The sequence below is a fragment of the Neofelis nebulosa genome, chromosome 3, assembly GCF_028018385.1.
Source record: "Neofelis nebulosa isolate mNeoNeb1 chromosome 3, mNeoNeb1.pri, whole genome shotgun sequence".
NCBI classification, from domain to species: Eukaryota; Metazoa; Chordata; class Mammalia; order Carnivora; family Felidae; genus Neofelis; species Neofelis nebulosa.
Window position 1 is genome coordinate 165,773,974 of NC_080784.1, and position 23,402 is coordinate 165,797,375.

The following is a 23,402-nucleotide window of genomic DNA, read 5'->3' on the forward strand; positions in this document are numbered from 1 at the left end:
AGTCGTCACACTTAACCATAATGTAGCAGAATAATATTTTGAGATACTTAGGAAGGACAGCCCTCTCCTACCCCAATCACGGGCACATCCACCGCTTACCTGTATCCCAAGGCTCTGCCCCAGCCTACAGCCAGGGCATTACACACACACACACACACACACACACACACACACACACTGCCTCCAAGAATATTACAAACAACTGGTAACAAAACATTAGCCGTTTAAGTTTTAGATTTCTATAGCCAAGGCTTTTGAGTTTCAGAGTTCTGAAATTTAGGTTTCAAATCAGTGGATAAATGTTACACCAAAAACAAGATATTTTGAAAGAACAGGATCAAACCAGTTCATCTGTCCACACCACTCCTGTTGTAGTATACTCTATCCCTATAAATCCCTAATGTCTCCCGAGTAAATTACAGCCTTATAATTTTGTACCTATCATTAACACATTTATGAATCACTTCACCTAATTATAGAATCTCAGAATTGACCTGAATTTATCCACTTCAGTTTTCTTCTCAAGAATCTCCTCCATATTGGTGACTTTTAACCTAACAGGTCTGTCAGCTGGGCCTCACAGAGATGGGTAAGTACCTCCGGACTCTGAAATAGGCCATTCCTTGTTGGGCAGATCTAATTCTAAGAAAAGTCCCTTCTTACTCTGAACTAAGAGCTGTGCTTGCAATCCTTATCACATTTATGTGTTCAACCTACTCTATATCTAGGAAATAGTAAATTATATATAGTTTACACAAATTCATAATATTTTGTATATATATTTGTATGTTTTTTATTAATCATGGTAATTTAAGGGCTGAGACACAGTTATTTTGCAAAGAAAGGAGTTTGCTTCTTGACACCACCAAATTAAAATAAACCCACAACTAATTTGTTCTAGGGAGCCATTTACTGTATTGATTTTTTTGCACCAAACTTTATAATGTATATAATGGCTAAGCTACATGAGGGATCTGCCCACTGCTTTGCCCCTAGCACCCAGCACTTCACTGGCTCAGGGTGTCCACAAAAATATATAGGATGTTCAGCCTTTGTTACTTCTCAGCATCACTTTCAGTCAGGCCTGTATGGTTATTTTCAAATGAAAAACAGACTTAGTAATTAGTACACATCTTTCTGGTAGGTCAGCTACAGCCTGAAGATTGAGGGGCTAAGTTCATTCTTAGTTTGCTAAGACTTACTGCCCACATGTTGAATGAATAGTAAAACGGGTATAACTAAATGATTACATAATATTCTGTAAATATCACCCCATCATTTTAATAATCCACAAGACTAGAAACCTTTGAGGGCAGGAAACTTGTTATATATATCTTATGTCCCCAGCACCTAGTATAGTGCTTTCAAATAGTAGGCACCAGTTAGTCGTTCCTTAAAGTGAACGGAATGTTGACTGTAATGTGAAATTTTAGATCTAGGAGAAGCCTTGGGAAAACCCAACTTCCTCATTTTAAGAATATGAGACTTGAGGTCCCAAGAAGTTAAATGTCTAATCTAAATCACTCAGCTAGTTAATAACAAAGCAGTAACTAAACTCAGGTTTCTCACCTCCCAGACCAGGTCTTTCCCCCCGTACCACACTGTCCCATACCATACCTTCAAACTCCAAGGATGGGTAAGCTACTCTTCCTTCCCATTTGAATGTTATTATAAAAACCTGATACAAGTTCTATACCTCATAGCTGGAATACTGCCTTCTTTTTTATGAAACGCAATAAGAATTTTTTTTCAATATGTAATATAACATGTAACGTTTTTCTCTCTGGTGCCATTTCCAAATTACTTGATCCTTATGGGGATGCTTACAGAGATAATAATGTTACACTTCTGTGCATTTATATTCAAATCCTTGGAGGGAAAATTAATAAGTGTCTTGGGAGTGTGATAGTAGAGTAAAACTTTCCCCCAAATTCCACACATCCCACAATAGCAGGCTTTTCTGCATGTGTCGGGGATGGGGATACAGAGTGGAGAATGGCATAGTCCTACGACTGAAATAAAGTTGGGCCTGCTTAGATAAGTAGATAAATGTGCCCCTGGTAAAATTTGAAGAGAATGGAAAAGAACACATGTCAAGGAGGAATCAATTCAGCCTCAGATTGCAGTACGAGAGTGTGTAGAACTCCACTCTTATCAAAAGTCAGGCTACCTGGGTTTACATGGAAACGAAAACAAAACAAAGTAATATATCTGTAGAGGTCAGGATAATTCATTTCTCCAGACTCATAACCAACTGACAGTTTGCTAATCCAAATGATGACAACTTTTTTTTTAGTTGCTTCCCATGTGATCGTGCTTTGCTTGTTAAAGTATTCCACCTAACCTTGCAACACTCCAGTAGAGTACTAATATTATCCCTAATTTGCAGATAAGTTAACGGAGGCTTAGACAGCTTCAGTAACTTGCCATCTAGCTAATAAGGAATAGTGTCCCTAAGTGGTGAAACTCCCTGAGTTATAATGTTCCCCCTCTTTTTAATCAGGTTAATATATGCCCTGCATACCTAAGAGACTTATTTATAAGGATATAATGATATGGATATGAATGTGCTTTTCAAAGATAGTGAAACCTGGCCTTATTCTCGAGTTGAATATCTAGACTCAGGTTGCCTTTGTAGATATATATTATGAAAAATAGGAGTCAGAAAGATTAGTTCCAGGTTACTCTATCCTTCTTACCTGTTTTATCCTTTGACCTGATTTCAATAGCAACTATCAACTTCATGGTATTTTTTTAATGAGATTATTTATCTAGAGTATCTAATGAGGCTCTGCTGAATGTAATAAATTCACTACTCTGACATACCAGTGGGAAGGGACAGCCTCTTCGGCCTACTGGACTTAACCTTTTAACCATTGAGGCCTGTGTTACTGGGAAACAGTTTCGGCTCTTAAGCTTTTATTTATTTTTTTTTTTCAACGTTTTTTATTTATTTTTGGGACAGAGAGAGACAGAGCATGAACGGGGGAGGGGCAGAGAGAGAGGGAGACACAGAATCGGAAACAGGCTCCAGGCTCCGAGCCATCAGCCCAGAGCCTGACGCGGGGCTCGAACTCACGGACCGCGAGACCGTGACCTGGCTGAAGTCGGACGCTTAACCGACTGCGCCACCCAGGCGCCCCTCGGCTCTTAAGCTTTTAATTTCATAGGAATGTCACTGTAACTTATGCTTCTTTTCACTTATATTCATAGAACAGTTTTGCAATAGCCACTTGCAGATGCTACTAGGGTAATAAAAGTGTAGGTTTCATTTTTCAGTACATGTATATAGTCATGTCCCAATTATTAGGCTAATGGAAAAGGCTTAGAAGTAGACATTTTCCTCCATTGTCACCAACAGGGACAGTCTCTCCTCAAAACTGATGATGATTGGGACGGCTGAGCGGTTCAGTTGGTTAAGCGTCCGACTTCGGCTCAGGTCATGATCTCACGGTTCGTGAGTTTGAGCCCGTGTCGGGCTCCGTGCTGACAGCTCAGAGCCTGGAGCCTGGAGCCTGCTTCGGATTCTGTGCCTCCCTCTCTCTCTGCCCCTCCCCCACTCACACTCTGCCTCTCTCTGTCTCTCAAAAATGAATAAACGTGGGGAAAAATTAAAAAAAAAAACTGGTGATGATTGACAAGCTGAAAAGATGGCATCATTTGCCATATATCTTGTTTAACACACTTTTTCTTTCATCAGCTTCCTTTTCCCCTGCCCCTATTATGCTAGAGGTTAGAACACTGACAGTGAAACACAAGCAAGTGACCTCTATAATCATCACAGGTTACTTCGTAGAATTGATAACCTGTCATGTGGGTTTATAATGCACATTAACGGGACTTCCATATTTTTCATCAGCCTCTATTGGGTCAGTAATGTAACTCCCAAAGTGAAAAAAAGAGACCTTAAGAGATGGAACTTTTTCGAACCAACTCTGCACTGGGCATTTTTAGACATGGCAGAACTTTTGACATTTTTTTCTGAAGCAAGACATAGGCTTAACCCAGATGGCCTGGATTAAAAACCCATCGGCTCCGCCACTTGAGAAGACAAATTATTTTGGGGCACCTGGGTGGCTCAGTCAGTTAAGTGTCCGACTTCAGCTCAGGTCATGAGCTCATGGTTTGTGGGTTCGAGCCCCGTGTCAGGCTCTGTGCTGACAGCTCAAAGCCTGGAGCCTGCTTCGGAATCCGTGTTTCCCTCTCTACCGCTCCCTGCCCCGTGCTCTCTCTCTCTGTCTCTCAGAAACAAATAAGCATTTAAAAAAAAAAATTTTTTTTAAAGAAGACAAATTATTTCACCTCTCTCTGTGTCTTAGTTTCCTCATCTGCAAAAGAGTGAGAATAACATGAACCACCTCATAGTTATGTTGTGAGAAATAAGCAAATGAATAAGTACAAGGAAAGCATATGAAAGTACCTGGCTCAATACCTGTTAGTTGCAGTACTCATCATACTCTTGAATAAACCCTTCCCCTTCACATCCACCTTGTCATCCCAGATCCTTCTTTTCCTCTAAGCTGGTCTCTAACTCCACAGTCACTATGTTTCATTAAGTTGGCTTCCTTTCTCCTTTCTAGAGTTTACAGTGAACACTGAGTTGGGATACAAAAGCCTTCTTCACCAAGACATGCCACCAGTGTGAAATTAACCTAGTTTGAAACTGACATGTGAGACTTTACACAATAAAGAAGAAAATGGGGACCCCATATCAATGCTGCGTCATTCAAACTCTTTGAAAACTAGCTTAATGAAAATTGATTGATACTGGAAGTTCAGATGTACATAGGAAATTTCTAAACAATTAAATAAATTGTAGCAAATTACAGGGGATTCTACATAAATAGAAGCATATATTGTGTTCCCATAGTGAATCATTTCTCTTCCTTGTCCTTTGAAGTAATATTACCCTTCTCTGAGTGCCACAGTTACTGGCATAAAAGACTTTGAATCTGCTATACCAGAGGCAAAATGTCTTTAAATATTACCCTTGAGCCAGCCTGGAATAAGATGCAGACCCTACCGCTTTAACCCTTGAACAGGAATTAAACTTGTCTGGGCCTCAATTCCTCCGTCTATAAAAATGGGAGTAATATCTTCCAGAGATAAATATGATAAAATATGTGAAAGCATTTATAAAAGTAGGAAAGGGAAGCAGAAATAAATGCATGAGCACCAATTATGTGATGCATCCACATTTTTCTTTGTGAACCTCATGCAGTCTTGTGAGGTACAGTTGGTTGGCTAATTTTTATGCTTGGGGCTATTTCAAGCAAAAATGAGTCTGTGTTTTTAAGTTATCTAGAAAATCCTGGTTTCCTTCTTTATGGAGCTGCCATTTTAGGGATCTCTCAGAAAAGCTAAGAATTTTCCAATTCTGATGAGATTTGACATCAGTATTTCAATTTCATTTTTTTTTTTTTGCCTCTCCTGGATATAGAGAAAAAATTTCATTTATTTTTAAAACTATTTCCAATTTCCACGATTTCTTGACACATGACTACATGACTATTAGGGTAGCATTAATAAGCTTTTTTTTTTTCTTTGCTAATCTTTTTCTCCAGCCCAACTATACAATGCTTCAACTGGCACTTTTTTTTTTTTTTTTTAATTTTACCCAGGGCCTTTTATTTTACAGAAATCACACCTGCCTAGGGACTTAACAGAGTATTTGAACAAAAATGTATTCATTACCACATGTTCTTTTCTGAATTGGGTATTTTCACCTTATTCGCACAGAGCTAATCAAGTCCTAATGATGTTGCCTTAAATTAGATCTCAGAAGGTATAATTTTCCAGTGGAATCTAAACAATGCATGACGTTTATAGTGACTTTCATGAATATAGCATTGCTTCAGTTACTCCAGCTAGCAGGGTTTGGGCAGAAAGAATAACCATTTTACTTGTACAATGGCTTCTGTGCTGTCAGGCTCTTCGTTTCTCCTCGCCTTTTCTAGCCTGCTTCCATGAATACAATGTCTTTTTAACATCCCTCTCAGGGCAGTACAGGAGGCCCCATCCATCTCCAGACGTCGGTGGCTGCCGAGCATCTCATTATGGCAAAGTGGAGCATTCTGGGAGAGTGGATGGAGCCGGCAGGCAGCAGTAGGAAGTGGGGGAGGGAAGAGGAAGACAGGAGCTGAGGAAAATATATGCTCACTTCCTTGGTGATAACATGTTATGGAAGTAAGAACTTCCTGTTCTAGAAAGGAAGAGGATGTAGGGTGTCAAAACACCTGTGACTAAGCAGATTCCAGCTCCTATAACCCGGTTACATCTTCCTCAGCTACTGCAAGTCTCCTGACACTCATGCCCGAACCCCCCAAGAAGAACCCCCTGACAACAGAAGCCATGTTATGGGAAGAAAGCAATGAATCCAAGTATTTAAGAAAAATATCTGTGGTTCCAAAATAGAAAAAGAATTTGGAGGCGTGCATGTACACACACACACACACACACACACACACAGGCACACATACACACACGTACAAATCGCTAATTTACCCAATTGAAAAATATTTTCTTCCAACTAACCTGAATGCTTATTACACTTCACTTTGTTACACTGCCTTCGTCCAAGTAGGTTAAAGCAAATGCCCCCAACATTTTGGGAGTCACAGACCCCTTTAGGAAGCATTGAAAATGATGACTCTGTCAAAGGCCTGAAACCCACCTATGCCCACCCCATCACCCCCCTAAATTAAGAATTCCTAGATTAGACATTCATTTGAGTTTATATTTCCTTTTTAAAACCCAGGCACTTTAGGGATTAGTCAGTGGCTATGAGTAATTTGTTGATGAGAGAGGAGTTCCACACTACCCTCCCGAGTCTGGCTGACCTCTGAGCCTGCACTCAAGTAGGGGGACCTGAACAGTTTCAGGCTGTGGAGTCGTGGGAGAGAAGGGAAGGCTTGGCTCGGGACAGGGGGCAGCATTTTCAAGACGGTATGGAGATATTGGACTATTGGACAAAGAGCAAGAGGAGGTGCCCAAGATTTCTGTTTCTAAATTTTGCTCCCCTCCAGTTCCAAACGAGGTTGCAGTCAAAACTGCTTTTTCTGCCGCCACCCACACTCGGACTCGGGGTCCTCCCCAGTGCACAGGGGACCTTTTGCCTTCCCTCTCATCTAATTGTTTCACCCTCTCATCCATTCCCTGACCCCAGGCCCTGATCAGCCCCACTGCGCCCCGGGCCTCCCAGCTGCCCTGCCCCACCCCCACAGTCTGGTCAATTTACTGGGGAAGTCTGACCTTGAACCCCTGTCACTGCTCCGTTTCATTCTGCATCCCTCCACCTCCCAATCACGTATTCTGGCTTCAAAGCTCTAACACCACCACCGTAGTCTGTTCTAAACCTCCATTCAAATTTATAACTATAGCTTTGGGACACATTTCAGATTCGCAGATGATAGACCGGCGGATATAAATACTGTATTGGCAAACACTTAAGCACCACTCACTTGGCACCAGGCACTGTTCTAGTGTTCCTGTCAACCCATGTAATCCTCTCGACAATCCCAAGAAGTACAAACTTTCATTAGACTCATTTTACAGGTGAGGCGACTAAGGCACAGATAGGTGAAGGAACTTCCCCAAAGTCATACAGCTAGTAAATGGCTGAACTGGGAGAAATTAAACCTGAGCAGACTGGCTCCAGATCCATATTTTCAATCACTTTGCTATATTGCTTCTTTGCATAGCATTGTACAGATGGCTGTGTGCCCACCCTCTCCACCCCTCCCCCAACACACAGCCCAAAGTCCTCTGTTGCAGAGGCTGTACCTATTTTTCCAGCAACAGTAGGCAGTCACACCTAGCATAGCTCTAGGGGGCTGGGGCAAATGTCCTGTGTTCTCACTGCCCATCATCAGTGGCAACATGAAACATGGTTTTCCCAGTTCCAGGGTATGGAAATTTATTCTCTTCCTTGTTTTTGTTTTTTTTTTTTATTTTTTCTAATATTTACTTATTTTTGAGAGCGATAGAGAGAGCGAGCCTGGGAGGGGCAGAGACAGAATCGGGGACGCAGAATCCAAATCAGGCTCCAGGCTCTGAGCTGTCAGCACAGAGCCTGACGCGGGGCTGGAACTCATGGGCTGTGAGATCATGAGCTGAGCCGAAGTCAGACGCTTAACTGACTGAGGCACCCAGGTGTCCTTATTCTCTTCCTTGTTAAACCTATTTGGGGACCTGGTAACAGGACTACATGTTGGGGTCTGTAAGAGTAGGGCCAAAAGTAGCAGAATATTGTTACGGGCAATTCGACTTTAAAGGGTTGCCAGTGCGCGTAGGTCAAAACTGTGCCTCTTGCCCCTGCCTCCCTCTTGACCTTGCTGAGCCTTCTCTCTCTTTTCCGGCTCCCCTTCCAGCAGTCCAGGGCCCCGTTGTGGTGCCTGGTGGCCGGCCCTCCAGGACAGAGGGCGCCCATTTTCAGGATGAGGCCCGCCCTTAGTGAGTAAGGAGAAACCTCTTTGTTCCCTGATAGGAGAAGGACTGAAGAAGCCAGACTTGAGTTTAAACAACATCCTGGAGGGCAGACACAGAGGGGTTGCCTGAAGAAGTGGAAGGAGAATAGGCTGGTCCTGAGAGGTTATTGCACTCTGCGGTCGCAGGAAGGGGGTTAGGGCCCATTCCTCCTGCTGGTTTTTGCATCAGGCAATGGAGACACTTCTTTCTTCCTTGTCTCTGAGTCACTCTGCCACTATTGGAGCCCAAGACACAAGGGCACCGTGTAGACCCCAGGGCGACCAGCCTGCTTTCACACACCCTAGAGGCGCTTGTATTCGGGACCTATTTTGATGATTAAAACTTACCTGTCCAATGTCTCATTCCCTCAGCTCCTTGTGCATGACTGGCTTGCTGTTCTCGGATAAGCTAGTTCAGGGGAAACATAGATGTGTTAAGATAGTACCCCTTGCAAAGATATTTACATTTGAAAAAAAAAAAAAAAAGACTCCCGACAAACACCAATAACATACTTCCCACAGCCAGCCTCCCACCCCAGGTCTGCCCACGTCTGTCTCTCCCTTACAGCTCCTCCCCAGCCTTTCCCACTCAGCACAGGTTCACCTCCATTAAGCCTTCCTTGACTGAGGCTGCCCACAGTCATGTCTTTTTCCACTTAGTACCTTCAGCACTAGAATGGAACTTGGCAGGAGTGAACGGAACCAGAACAAAAGGGAACAGAACGTTGGGCGGGACAATCTCAGAGATGAGCTGGGCACAGTCCCTCATCTCACAGGTGAGGAAGCACAGATGCAGAAGTGACTGGTCAGACACTGCCCAAGGCAGGCCAATGGCTGGGTGGGGACACTTGGACGCTTTTCTGCCCGGCCTGCCCCTCTTTTGCTTCTTTTGGGGAACTACTCACCCCACCATTCATCAAACAGAGTTATGATAGCCAATCAGCATGCCTCCCACTCCCAGGAGCACATGATCTCTTGCTAGCTCATTCATTTATTTATGAAATGACCAATATCAATGGCCTTCCATGTGCCGGACACTGCTGGGCTCTAGAAATTACACGTTGAGCAAAAACAGACCCAATTGCTGCCCTCATGGAGCTTATGAGATTTCAAAGGAGGCATACCTTAAATAATCATGCAAGCAATGTAAAATTGTGTTTGTTTTTTTTTAGAGAGAGAGAGAGCACGTGCGGTACAGGGAGAGAGAGAATCTTAAGCAGGCTCCATTCTCAGCGTGGAGGCTGATACGGGAGTCCATCTCACAGCCCTGAGATCACAACCTGAGCCAAAATCAAGAGTCGGATGCTTGACCAACTAAGCCACCCAGGCCTTCCTAAAATTGCTATTTTAACAAGTAATAAGGAGAAAAAGTACACAGTTGTTTTTTAAGTTTATTCATTTACAGAAAGTGAATGGGAGAGGGACAGAGAGAGAGGGAGGGAGAGAGAATCCCAAGCAGAAGTCAAGTGCTTACAGCATAGAGCCTGATGCACGGCTGCAACCCATGAACCGTGAGCTGAAATCAAGAGTCCGAAGCTTAACCGACTGAGCCACCCAGGTGCCCCTCAAGAGCTTACAATAGGGGAGCTGGCTCAGCTACTCTGCACAGGTATACAGTTTGTGCACTGCACAATGGGGCACAGCCATGGGGGCAGAGGGCTGGAATACCACTTAAACAGCCTGCTCACCAACCCATGGGGCTTGGTGTGAAGCTGTGTTTGCTCAGAGGAAAGGGTACTTTGTTCTTGACACACTGGGCACTGTCCACCCAAAAGGGTCATCATTTTCTAGTTTGTCCCAGAGGCTCAAAGAGACCAGCCAGGACTCTGGGTGTGATTCAGTAAGAGAAATGAGTGGAAAGAGGGCAGGTTGCCCCGAGGAGGCAACTGGAGACACATGAATGATGGGTAGTAAATAAACTAAGTGGAAAGGAAGAGCTTTCCAGACACAGGGAACAGCCCTTGCAGTGACTTCGTCATGATGGCTATCTAGTTCCTAGTTCTAGTCACTTCTGAGGCTTGGCTGATGCCTCGCCTTTCCAGGGCCTTGCTCTCATAACATCACATTTTCTATTTACAGTTCAAATTTAGTTTCTGTCACGTGCAACTGGAGAGTCCCCGCTCATAGAGCAAAGCTGCTCCAGCTCTCCCTCCTCCCAAGACAGTTGGGCCTCCTCCCTCGGCCACGCCCCCATCCCTCCATGTCAGAAACCTCTACTCTCTAAGACTGCCTCATCTTCAGAGCAGGAACTCTGTCTTTGATGATCTAGTATTGTCTCCGGCATGTAATGGAAACTCAGTATAACATCAAGACTTGAGTCACTCTTAATGGCGGTCATTCTGTCCACTGTGACTGGATGAAGTGAGTATTAGAGTACAGAGTAGCTTTTCTGTGTGTCTCTCGTTGCCACCAGTTCGCCTGTGATTTCTACTGGGCCTGAGTGTATGCAGACTCCAACTTATGCTTATGTTAATAGATGGCTCTGGTTTGTCTAGAATTTGGCTGTGGAGGGCTGGTGGGATTGATTTCATAAGCAAGAGTCAGCGGCTTTTATTCTGTCTCTGCATGCTGAGTGCTAGTGGGCTGCCTTTCAGGTGAAGCATTTTCTAGATCTGACATAGCCGGATGTTAAATATGCCTAACGCCCTGTTTAGGGGTGTCAGGCAACTTGAAATCCTCTGTCGTTTTGTCAGCCAAGAACAGTCCGCTTTCCCATTGGTCTTTGTATTATTCCCAAATTAAGGACAGTCCTTCCTTTGGGTATATCCTTCCCCTTTAATTCCAGGGCCTGAAGAATTTCAGCTGCATGCAATATCTCATGCCACTGTGGCTATTAGCTTTGTTAAAGGAGCTGGTATTTGAGGTTTTGTGAGACTCGAGTCCCCTTTTAATAAGCCAAGCTCTATTGGCTTGAGATGCAGGCTGTCCTATGGAGGCTGCTGAATAAGCCAACATTTGGAAATAAGATTCATAGAATTAGGTTCCTTTTCTTCCCTGTATCTCCAGATCCAAGAGACTCTGCCATTCTTTTCTCAATTCATCAGACACGAAGGGAAACACAAAGATGATGCATCCATCAGATCCTTTCCATACTTCCTTCACCACAACTCCCACGCCAACAAGACTATTGAAGCCAGGTAGAAGGGTTATGAAAACATAACGCACCCAGACTTTGGAAAGGCAGCCAAGGCTTGAACATTGGCTCTTCGGCTCAACATGGGACACATTATTTGAACTCTCTGTGCAATATTCCTTTATTTTCGAAATGAGCATGACAGAACTGTTGTGAGGACTCAAACAGATGAGACGTGTGGTAGACAGAGTAATGACACCCCAAACATGTCCACACCCTCATCCGGGAAACCTGTGAATATGTTACTTAACATGGCAAAAGGGACTTTGTACGTATGATTAAGAATTCTGAGATGGGGAGATTATCCTGGATTCTCCCAGTGGGCCCTCTGTAATCACAAGGATCCTTACAAGTGAAAGAGAGAGGCAGGAGGGTCAGAGTCAGAGAAGGAGATGTGATGAGGTCGGAGCAAAGCAGCTGCTGGGAAGGGCCAAGGAATCCTGGCGTCTTTTAGAAGCTAGAAAAGGCAAGTAAGTGAATTCCTTCCAGGAGGAACACAGCCTGACAACACCCTGACTTTACAGCCCCATGAGACTCATTTTGTACTTCTGATTCAAGAACTATAATAAGTATGTGTGTTTTAAACCACTACATTTATGGCATTTTGTTACAGCAGCCATAGGAAACTAATACAACAGTATGTAAAGTATTTACCTGCTAACATACCATAAATCGTGGCTGTTACTATTATTTTTATTTCCTTTAATCAGATTTCTTTTGTTGTAAATGACAGAAATTCAATCAATGTAGCCAAGACCAAAAAAAGGGTGGAGAGGGGAATTTTTTGGCTCAGATAATCAAAAAAAGGCAAAGCAAGTGTAATAATAGAAGCAAATTTATTTATTGAATGCTGGTCCTGGCACTGAGAGGAGGGCCCTGGTGGCTGACCTAGGGCCACATATGAAAAGTAGAGGCTCCTATCCAAGACTTCACCTCTTAAGAAAATGGCGCAGAGGTCCAAGAGTGAATTAGAGATGGTTTCTTGACTGCAGGAAGGTTGAGGGTCCAGGGGCAGAGAATTCAAGAGTAGCAGGGTCTAACACGAGCCGGAAGTCCAAAGCACAAAACTTCTACGGCAGGATCTAAATCATGCTCTACCCTCCTTGGCTCTCACTTCAGCCAGGTTTTTCAAACTTCCCATGCATTCTGTGAGTGTCCCAAAGCCTTCCCATGAATTCCTCATCTGTGTAGTTTAACTAGAGTCGTTGCATTGTATACAATTGAGAATCCTGCCAAGCTTAGCAGAGATAGTCCAGCCTCAGGGGGCCACTGGATCCGGGAACTAGAACTCAACAGGACACTCTTCCCATGGTTCTCAACTTGGTAGGGTGCATTCTTTTACAGTTGGGGTCACTTCTCAAAACGTGTGATCTTAGGACAAAACTCTGATTGGCAGGGCCTGACTCACATGATCATACCAAAGCCTATCAGTATGACAGGAAATGGAATGGAATTGGCCAGCCCTGAATCATAAACTGTCTTCTGAGGCCAGGGGTATTGGATACTATGATATGAAGCCCCGAAAGAACAACATGAAGTTAGTAAGGGGTAGTTTTCTAAGATAGTGTGAGTGTTCTTTCCAGAAGAATAGAGGGAAGGAATGCTAAGCAAGGCTTTTTTTTTTCCAGAAATGTCTACTTCATAATTATTATTTTGTAATTTTATGAGAATTTATGGGTTTATTTAAATAATACTTGTTTAGCATTTACTATGTGCCAGGACTGTGCTGAACTCTGGGGATACAACGATTAACAAAACATAAAAATTCATGTTCAGCTATTCAAGGGACCTCAAATAGCCAAAGCAATCTTGAAAAATATGAATAAGGTTGGATGATACACACTTCCCAATTTCAAAACTTACTACAAAGCTACAGTAGTCAAGACGATGCGGTACAGACATAGTGATAGACATATAGATCAATAGAATAGAATTAAGAGTGCATAAGTTAAAATTCTGAGGATTAATATTTAAGTGATTTTCAATAAGGGTGCCAAGACAATTCAATGGAGAAAGGATAGTCTTTTCAACAGTGGTGCTGGGTGTCCACAGGCAAAAGGATTAACTTGGACTGCTCCCTCATACCATATACAGTAATGAACTCAAAATGAATCATGGGCCTAAATGGAAGAGATAAAACTATAGAACTCTTATAAGAAAACATAGGCATAAATCATTGTGAACTTGAATTAGACAATGCTTTCTTAGATAAGACACCAATAGCACAAGCAACAAAAGAAAAATACAGATAAATTGGACTTCATCAAAGCCAAAAACTTTTGTGCTACTAAGGACACCATCATGAAAATAAAAAGACAATCCACAGAATGGGAGAAAATATTTTCAAATTATTTATCTAGTAAGGGACTTGTATCTGGCCAACATAAAGAACTCTCATACCTTTAAAAAGATTATCTGTACTCTGAAAACTATAAAACACTGATGAAAGAAATTGAAGAAGACACATAGAAATGGAGAAACATTCCATGCTCATGGACTGGGAGAACAAATATTGTTAAAATGTCTGTACAACCCAAAGCAATCTACACATTTAATGCAATCCCTACAGCGTTAATGCAATTCCAATAGCATTTTTCACAGAGCTGAAACAAACAATCCTAAAATGTGTATGGAACCACCAAAGACCCCAAAGAGCCAAAGCAACCTTGAAAAAGAAGAGCAAAGCTGAAAGCATCACAATTCCAGACTTCAGCTTATATTACAAAGCTGTAGTGATCAAAACAGTATGGTGCCAGCACAAAAATAGATACATATATCAATAGAACAGAATAGAAAACCCAGAAATGAACCCACAACTATATGGTCAATTGATCTTCAACAAAGCAGGAGAGAATACCCAACGGGGAAAGAATCTCTTCAACAAATGGTATTGGGAAAACTGGACAGCAGAATGCAAATGAAACAGGATCACTTTTGTACACCAAAAGCAAAAATAAATTCAAATGGATTAAAGACCTAAATGTGAGACCTGAGACCATAAAAACCCTAGAGGAGAACACAGGCAGTAACCTCTTTGACATTGGCTATAGCAAATTCCTACTAAATATGTGTCCTGAGGGGGCACTTGGGTGGATCAGTGGGTTAAGTGTCCAACGTTGGCTCAGGTCATGATCTTATGGTTCTTGAGTTCAAGCCCCACATCAGGCTGTGTACTGACAATGCGGAGACTGCTTAGGATTCTCTCCCCCTCTGTCTCTGTCCCTCCCCTACTCACACTTTCTCTCTCTCTCTCAAAATAAATAATAAATAAATAAATATCCTAAAGCAAGGGAAACAAAAGTAAAAATAAACTATTGGGACTTCATCAAATTAAAAAACTTCTGCACAGCCAAGGAACAAATCAACAAAAATAAAAGGCAACATACAGAATGAGAGAATATATTTGCAAATGACATATCTGATATCCAAAATATATAAACAACTTATCAAACTCAATACCCAAAAAACAAATAATCCAGTGAAGAAACGGACAGAAGACATGAATAGGCACTTTGCCAAAGAAGACATCCAGATGGCCAACTGACATATGCAAAGATGCTCAACATCACTCATCATCAGGGAAATACAAATCAAAACCACAATGAGATACCACCTCACACCTGTCAAATGGCTTAAATTAACAACACAAGAAAGAACAGGTGTTGGCGAGGATGCGGAGAAAGGGGAACCCTCTTGCACCGCTGGTGGGAATGCAAACTGGTGCAGCCGCTCTGGAAAACAGTATGGAGGTTCCTCAAAAAGTTAAGAATAGAACTACCCTCTAACACAGCAATTGCACTACTAGGTATTTTCCCAAAGAATATAAAAATACTAATTGAAAGGAATACATGACTCAATGTTTAGAGCAGCATTATCTACAACAGCCAAATTATGGAAACAGCCCAAGTGTCCATTGACTGAAGAATGGATAAAGAAGATGTGGTATATATATACAGTGGAATATTACCCAGCCATAAAAAAGAATAAAATCTTGCCATTTGTGATGACGGAGATGGAGCTAGAGTGTATTATGCTAAGTGAAAAAAGTCAGAGAAAGACAAATACCATACAATTTCATGCCTATGTGGAATTTAAGAAACAAAATAAACGAACAAAGAAAAAAAAGAAAGAGAGAGAGGTAGAGGAGGCAAACCAAGAAACAGACTCTTAATTACAGAGCACAAACTGATGGTTACCAGAGGGGAGGTGGGGCGGGGTGGGTGAAATAGGTTATGGGGATTAAGGGGGGCACTTGTCATGATGAGCACAGGGTGATGTATGGAAGTGTTGAATCACTATATTCTACACCTGAAGCTAATTACACTGTATATTAACCAACTGGAATTTAAATACAAACCTTAAAAAAAAGATATGTAACCCAATCAAAAAAGAGCAAAAGATCTGAATAAACATTTCTCCAAGGAAGATACACAAATACCCAATAAGAACATGAAAATGTGCCCAGCATCTTAGCTATTAGGGAAATACAGATCAAAACCTCAATGAGGACATTTAACATTTACTAGGATGACTATATGAAAAAGACAGATAATAACAAGTCTTGGCAAAAGGCTTAGAGAACAAGTGTTGAAGAAATTACATTGCTAGTGAGAATGTAAAGTTACAGCTGTTTGGAAAATAGTTTGGCAGTTCTTTAAAGGTTAAGCAGAGAATTACTCTATAACCCAGTAATTCCTCTCCTAGTTACATACCCAAGAAATATGAAAACATATATACACACAAAAACCTATATACAAATGTTCATGGCAGCATTATTCATATCCATTAACTGGTGAATGGATAAATAAAATGTGAATATCTATACAATGGAATACTAGTGAGCCATGAAAAGGAATGAAGTACAGATACTCTATGGCATTAACCTTGGAAACATGCTAAGCAAAAGAAGCCAGTCACAAAAGACCATGTATTGCATAACTCCAATTTTATGAAATGTCCAGAATAGGCAAATTTATAGAGACAAAAAGTAAATTAGTCACTGCCTATGGCGGGTGGAGGGAGTGGCGGATGGCAAAAAAGAGAGTGACTGCTAATGGGCATGTATTTTGCAAGGAGAAATGAATGAAAATATTCTAAAATTGGAATGATGGTTAGACAAATCTGTGATTATACTAAAATGCATTTGTGTACCTTTTATTAATGTTTATTTATTATTGAGAGAGAGAGAGTGTGAGCAGGGGGGGGATGGGTAGAGAGAGGAGACAGAGAATCTGAAGCAGGCTCCAGGCTCTGAACTGTCTGCACAGAGCCCATGAACTGCAAGACCATGACCTGAGCTGAAATCAGATGCCTAACTGACTGAGCCACCCAGGCACCCCCAAATTGTATACTTTGTAGGTAAATTGTGTGGCATGTGAATTATATCTCAATGTTAAAAAAAAGAAATCCATGCCCTCATTGAGCTTGCACTCTATTGGGAGATGTTTATATATAAATAAACATAATGTTTTCAGTGTTGCTAAAGCAAATTCTAAAGCAGAATGGGGGAGAGGGAGGTCTGGAGAGTGGGCAGAGGCTGCAATTGTAACTAGAGTATTATTGAAGGCAAAGAAGATTACACATGAAGAGACCTACAGCAGATGAGGGTACAAGCCCTGGGGAGATCTGGGATAAGAGTGCTCTAGGCAGAGGAAACAGTAAGTGCAAAGGCCCTGAGGCAGGAGTATCCCAATCACATTGATGAACAGCAAGGTCAGTGTGGCTGGGGAGACTTTCTTTCTTTCTTTCTATTTTTTTTAGGGGCCCTTGGGTGGCTCAGCTGGTTGAGCGTCTGACTCTTTATTTCAGCTCAGGTCATGATCTCATGCATGGTTCGTGAGTTCAAGGCCTGCATAGAACTGTCAGTTCACAGCCTGCTTGGAACTGTCTCTCTCTCTTCCTTTCTGTCCCTGCTGTGCACTCTCTCTCTCTCTCTCTCTCTCAAAATAAATAAATGAAAGAAGAAAGAAAGAAAGAAAGAAAGAAAGAAAGAAAGAAAGAAAGAAAGAAAGAAAGAAAGAAAGAAAGAAAGAAAGAAAGAAAAAGAAAGACAGACCAAGTGTGGACAAGGATGTGGAGAAATTGCAACCATTCCATTTCTGGAGGGGATGTAAAATGTTTCAGCCACTGGGGAAACTAGTTTGGCAGTTCCCCAAAAGGTAAACAGAATCACCATATGACCCAGCAATTCTGTTCATAGGTAGGTGTACCCCAAACAATTGAAAACAGCTACTCAAACAAATACATGCACATGAACAGGCAGCACTATTTATAATAACAAAAAGGTGCGAACAACCCAAATACCCATGGATAGATGAGTGAATAAATTAATTTGTGGTGTATGCAGACAATGGGGTATTATTAGCCGTAAAACTGAAGAACTGATCCATCCACAATGTGGATGAAACTTAGAAACTTGGAAACATGTGCTACATGAAAGAAGCCATACACAAAAGGTCACATGTTCTGTGATTTCGTTTTCTGTGAAACATCCAGAATGGGTCGGTCTGTAGAGACAGACTAGATCAGCAGTTGTCAGGAGCTGGGGGTAGGAGAGAGGAGAGAGTAACTGCTTAATGGGAAAGAGTTTTATTGAGGGATGATGAAAACGTTTTGGATTAGGCAGAGGTGGTGGTTGCACAACATTGTGCCACTAACTTGCCCCTGAATTGTTCATTCTAAAATGGTTAATTTGTTGTTAATTTACCTCAATTAAAAAAAATAATAATGCATTCAAATTTAGGCCTTTTATTATATACCTCAACAAAAAAACAACAAAGCATTCAAATTTTGGCCTTTTATTATTGTCTTTAAATGTTTACTTGTTTTTGAGAGAGAGAGAGAGAGAGAAAGCAGGGGAGGGGCAGAGAGAGAGAGGGGGGGACAGAGGATCCAAAGTGGGCTCTGTGCTGACAGCAGGCAGCCCGATGCGGGCCTCGAGCTCACAAACCATGAGATCATGACCTGAGCTGAAGTTAGACGCTTAACCGACTGAGCCACTCGGGTATCCAGATCTTTTATTATGAATATGAAATAGCCTAGTAACATACCTGTCAAGACACCGTAATCTAAAGTGCTCTACTGTAGCAATATCGCTTCCTCCCCACTCCCCGCCCCCCCAGCAATATCACTTCTATTTCCCTTTAATTCTCAGCTAAGTGCTTGCCACTGTGTATCACCTAGAGATGCGTGGATTGTCAGGTAGGTGTGTTCTTATAGACATACAGGTTGATTCTGCTCCCTTTTCTAGCAGCTGGCTTCTTTTGAAGGGGACCTACTCTTGATTACCTTAGTTCACTTATCAATCCTATCTTAGCAATCTCAGAGATACCTGTAGGTCTTATTTCCTTGCACTTGTTAACATCTCAAGCCTACTTTGTCTTGCCACTGTGCAAGCTCCTCAAAAGTGGAAACTGTGGACCAATTGCATCAGAATCACCTCACCCCAAATCCAGACTTACTGAGTCAAACTATCTGAGGGGTATCCCCAGAATCTGAATTTTTATTGAGCAGCCCTGCCACATGCTTTTGTGTGTAGATATTTAAGACCATTACCTCTGTTCCAGATTCCCCTTTAGTGGTTAATTTACTAATTCATTCAACCATTCATTGAGTGCCCATCCAAGCAGTTCCCTAAATACTACAGTGAAAAAAGAAATGGAAACCACAATTGGTAAAAAAAAAAAAAAAAAAAAAAAAAAAAAACAAGAAACCTGTATTTTTGATTTGCAAAATAGATCAACTGTACCAAATCATAATATGCAATATAAACTATCTAAACGCAAATTATTTTAACACTAGCTCATTCAGACCCATATATTCCAAGATAAGACTATAGTAACAGTCACTTCACGTGGATTCATTTCTGTGTTCCAAAGACCACAGACAGTTCTAGCAACCTGCCAGATTTACAAATTCTGTCAATCCTGACCTAACCCCAGTCCTACAAACTCTGCAAGTACTCTTCCCTAATTTTCCTCTCTGGAGACCCTACTGAGATTCCATCCAGCTCATGTTTTTCCTTGCTCACAATTTCAGTAAACTCAGCTTGTATAAGCAGCAGGTGTCCGTGGTGTTCTTTTTGTTGGGCTTCAACAGCAGGTACAGATATGAAATTGTTATTTTCTTCTATGAATTATTGTTTATCTCCTTTACTGTTATTTTGCATTCTGTTTTATGTGATACTATTCCTAGAATCTAAATTTAGTGTATCTGTGCATTTTCCTCTGGAGGCACATCGATCAAGACACATCCATTGGCTGCTTACCCTCTACACCTCGAGAACAGAGTATAGGAGAGTTATTTCAAGAGTTAAGTTACTGAAGCAATAACAATCCCACAGTCTTCAGCAATTTGAAATGTGTCTAGATCCTGTGGAAACGAGGGCTGTGATTCCTGAAATGTTGCCAGGGTGTCTCTCAATGTGGATTTAGTCTCCTTCATCCCATTCAGGATTTAGAGGATACATTCAATCAAGATTCCTCTTTTTCAGCCCTGGACATTTTTCTTCTATTTCTTTATTTCTTTCCCTCCAATCTCTTAATTACTTACCTCTACACAAAGGCATAAACTTCTAGACCTATCCACCATGAGTCTTAACTTTTATCCCCTCTTTAACCATTTCATTTTGTTTTGTTTTTATTTAAATTTTACAGCACAATATTGGTTTCAGGAGTATCATTCAGTGATTCATCACTTACATACAATACCCAATGCTCATCACAAGTGCTCTCCTTTTTTCTTTTTTTTTTTTTTTCCAGTGAGGCATTTTATTAGTATGAATGTATTACATCCCTAGAAAAAGAATCCCAGGACTTTCCCTCCTGTGTGTTTTCGTCTTGCTTCTTCATGGTCCATGATGCCAGCTGAGGTTGTCAGTACAATGAAACCAAACTGGCGGGATGGGAGCAAATTATTCTTCCATTTTTCTAGATCTTTGAGTTGTACATCAAACCTGGGGCTGATCACTCCACACTTGTTTAACCTGCCTCTGAGGTTCACAATTTTTCCAGCTCTGTGATCATCGATGATTTCAAATTCACCAATGTAGCCATGCTTCATCATCACAGTCAGAAATCAGACGATGACTTTGGAGAATGGCCTAATAAGAACCTGGCATTTGCCTGTCTTTTCATCATTGTTTATGCCCTTGAGAGCATCTGCCAGGACATTCAGGCACACCATTATGGCAGCACGGAAAGATGGTGGACAGAGAGCATCCTCCTTAATTCCCGTCACCCATCTAGCCCATCTTCCACCCACCTACCTCTGTCAACCCTCAGTTTGTGCTCTATTGTTAGGAGTCTCTTGTGATTTTTTCCCTCTCTTCTCTCCCCCTACTTCTCATATGTTCATCTGTTTTCTTTCTTAAATTCTACATATGCATGAAATTATATTGTATTTGTCTTTCTCTAATTGATTTCACTTAGCATAATATACTCTAGCTCCATCCACATCATTGCAAATGACAAGGTATCATTCTTTTGACAGCTGAGTAATATTCCATCATATATATATATATATATATATATATATATGCGCCACATCTTCTTTATGCATTCATTAGTCAATGGACATTTGGGCTCTCTCCATAGTTTGGCTACTGCTGATAGTGCTACTGTAAACATTGGGGTGCATGTACCCCTTTACATCTGTATTTTTGTACCCTTTGGGTAAATACCTAATAGTCCAATTCCTGGAGCATACAGTAGTTCTGTTTTCAGTTTTTTGAGGAACCTCCGCACTGTTTTCCAGAGTGGCTGTGCCAGCCTGCATTTCCACCAACAGCGCAAATGGGTTCCCTTTTCTCCTTCCAACACCTATTGTTTCCTGTGTTGTTAATTTTAGCCATTCGGACAGGTGTGAGGTGATATCTCATTGTGGTTTTGATTTGCATTTTCCTGATGATGAGTCATGCTGAGCATCTTTTCATGTGTCTGGTAGCCAACTGGATGTCTTCTTTGGAAAAGTGTCTATTCATGTCTTCTGCCCATTTCTATTTCTGCCCATTTCTATGAGCTATTTGTTTTTTGGGTGTTGAGTTTTATAAGTACTTTATATATTTTGAATACTAACCCTTTATCAGATACATCATTTGCAAATATCTTCTCCCATTCCATAGGCCGCCTTTTAATTACTTTGATTGTTTCCTTTGCTGTGCAAAAGCTTTTTATCTTGATGAAGTACCAACAGTTCATGTTTGCTTTCAGTGACATGTCGAGTAAGAAGTTGCTCCTGCCTAGATCAAAGAGGTTGTTGCCTGTGTTCTCCTCTAGGATTTTGATGGTTTCCTTTCACATTGAGGTCTTTCATCCATTTTGAATTTATTTTTGTGTATCATATAAGAAAGTGGTCCACTTTCATTCTTCTGCATGTTGCTGTCCAGTTTTCCCAGCTCTGTTGAAGAGACTGTCTTCTTTCCATTGGATATTCTTTCCTGCTTTGTTCAAGATGAGTTGACCATATAGTTATGGGTCCAATTTCTGGGCTTTCTATTCTGTTCCACTGATTTACGTGTCTGTTTTTGTGCCAGTACCATACTGTCTTGATGAGAACAGCTTTATAATATAGCTTGAAATCCAGTAACCATTTTCATTTTGAGTTCTGGCCACACCCCTTGGGTTGATCTCCCAACACTGTAATTCAGTTGTCAGCTGTGTGCTATTTAATAACCCATTAGCAAAGGGTTGTTTTGTGGATAAAACATCTTTGCAAATCTCCCTGAATCAGGTTCTGGCATGAGGAATTGTTACCGACTGAATGTTTATATCACCCTAAAGTCCATATGTTGAGGCCCTAACCCCCAATGCATTTGGAAGTAGGGCTTTTTTGGAAGGTAATTAGGTTTAGACGAGGTCACGAGGATGGAGCCCCCGTGATGGGATCAGTGTCCTTACAGAAGAGAAAGAGATACCAGAGCTTGCTTTCTAACAGAGACTTTGAGAAAGCCTGAGTTGGTAAAAAGGGCCCTGACCCAGAACCCAAGAGACCTAGATTCCATTCCCAGGTCTGTGCCTCACTAGCTGTGTGATTTCAGCTGAGCCACTCACTTCCCCAAGTATCTGTGTTCTCATCCAAAAACCAAGAGGGTTAGCTAAATTAGAGGTCCTCAACATTAGGGTTGCAACATGTGACAAAAATCCAGAAATAACAGTGGCTTAAGTTAGATAGAAATATAATTGTCTACACACAAACAGACAGCCCAAGGATCTCATAATATCTCCGGCATCTTCATGGACCCAGGCTCCTTCTACCTGGTTCTCTCCTTTGGCACCCTTAACACATGCTTTCCACCACATGGTCCAAGATGGCTGCCATAGCTTTCATCTCCACGTTTCAGGCACAGAAAGGAGAAAAGGGCATGACCCCCTTTAAGGACACCTTCTGAAGTCTCATACACTCCTTCCTTTTATATCCTGGCGTCAAGAACTTGTGCCATGATCGTTGTAGCTGTGAGAGAGGCTGGGAGATGTAGCCTTTTTTCTGGGTGTCCATGTGACACAGGAAAACCAATATCGGAGGACAATGACAGGCTCTGCTACAATGTCTCTGTTGTGATTTGTATACCAGGAAACCTACTGCTCATGAACTACTCAAGATTACTAATGAATTGTTTTACAAATGTGAGTGGATTCAAAGTCATCCCTGTGTTACCACTTATGCTCTCCTCCTTATACTTTTGATAAGTTTTCTTGAGAGGCAGTGTTTAATTCAGACATAGCGAATCAAGTAAAACACAATGTTTTCAATGACTCAGTCTGCAGTGAATTACTGTCGCTAATAGTTAGTCCTTACCAACATTTGTG

General features: G+C 41.5%; 1 protein-coding gene and 1 pseudogene across 3 annotated transcripts in view; both read right to left on the reverse strand.

Moving 5' to 3' along the window:
* The window catches only part of DCUN1D4 (defective in cullin neddylation 1 domain containing 4), an 87,145-nt gene extending 77,982 nt beyond the window's left edge, over positions 1 to 9,163 (reverse strand). For all 3 annotated transcript variants that reach the window (XM_058722618.1, XM_058722616.1, XM_058722619.1), the window contains exons 1-2: positions 9,070 to 9,163; positions 8,814 to 8,874 (exon numbers count right to left, since the gene is read on the reverse strand). In XM_058722618.1, the coding sequence (XP_058578601.1) occupies positions 8,814 to 8,874; positions 9,070 to 9,075 (67 nt within the window). In that variant the 5' untranslated portion in view covers positions 9,076 to 9,163. The remainder of the gene's footprint in view (positions 1 to 8,813; positions 8,875 to 9,069) is intronic.
* Positions 9,164 to 20,339: 11,176 nt separating this feature from the next.
* LOC131506209 (small ribosomal subunit protein uS8-like) lies at positions 20,340 to 20,792 on the reverse strand (annotated as a pseudogene).
* Positions 20,793 to 23,402: the final 2,610 nt, after the last annotated feature.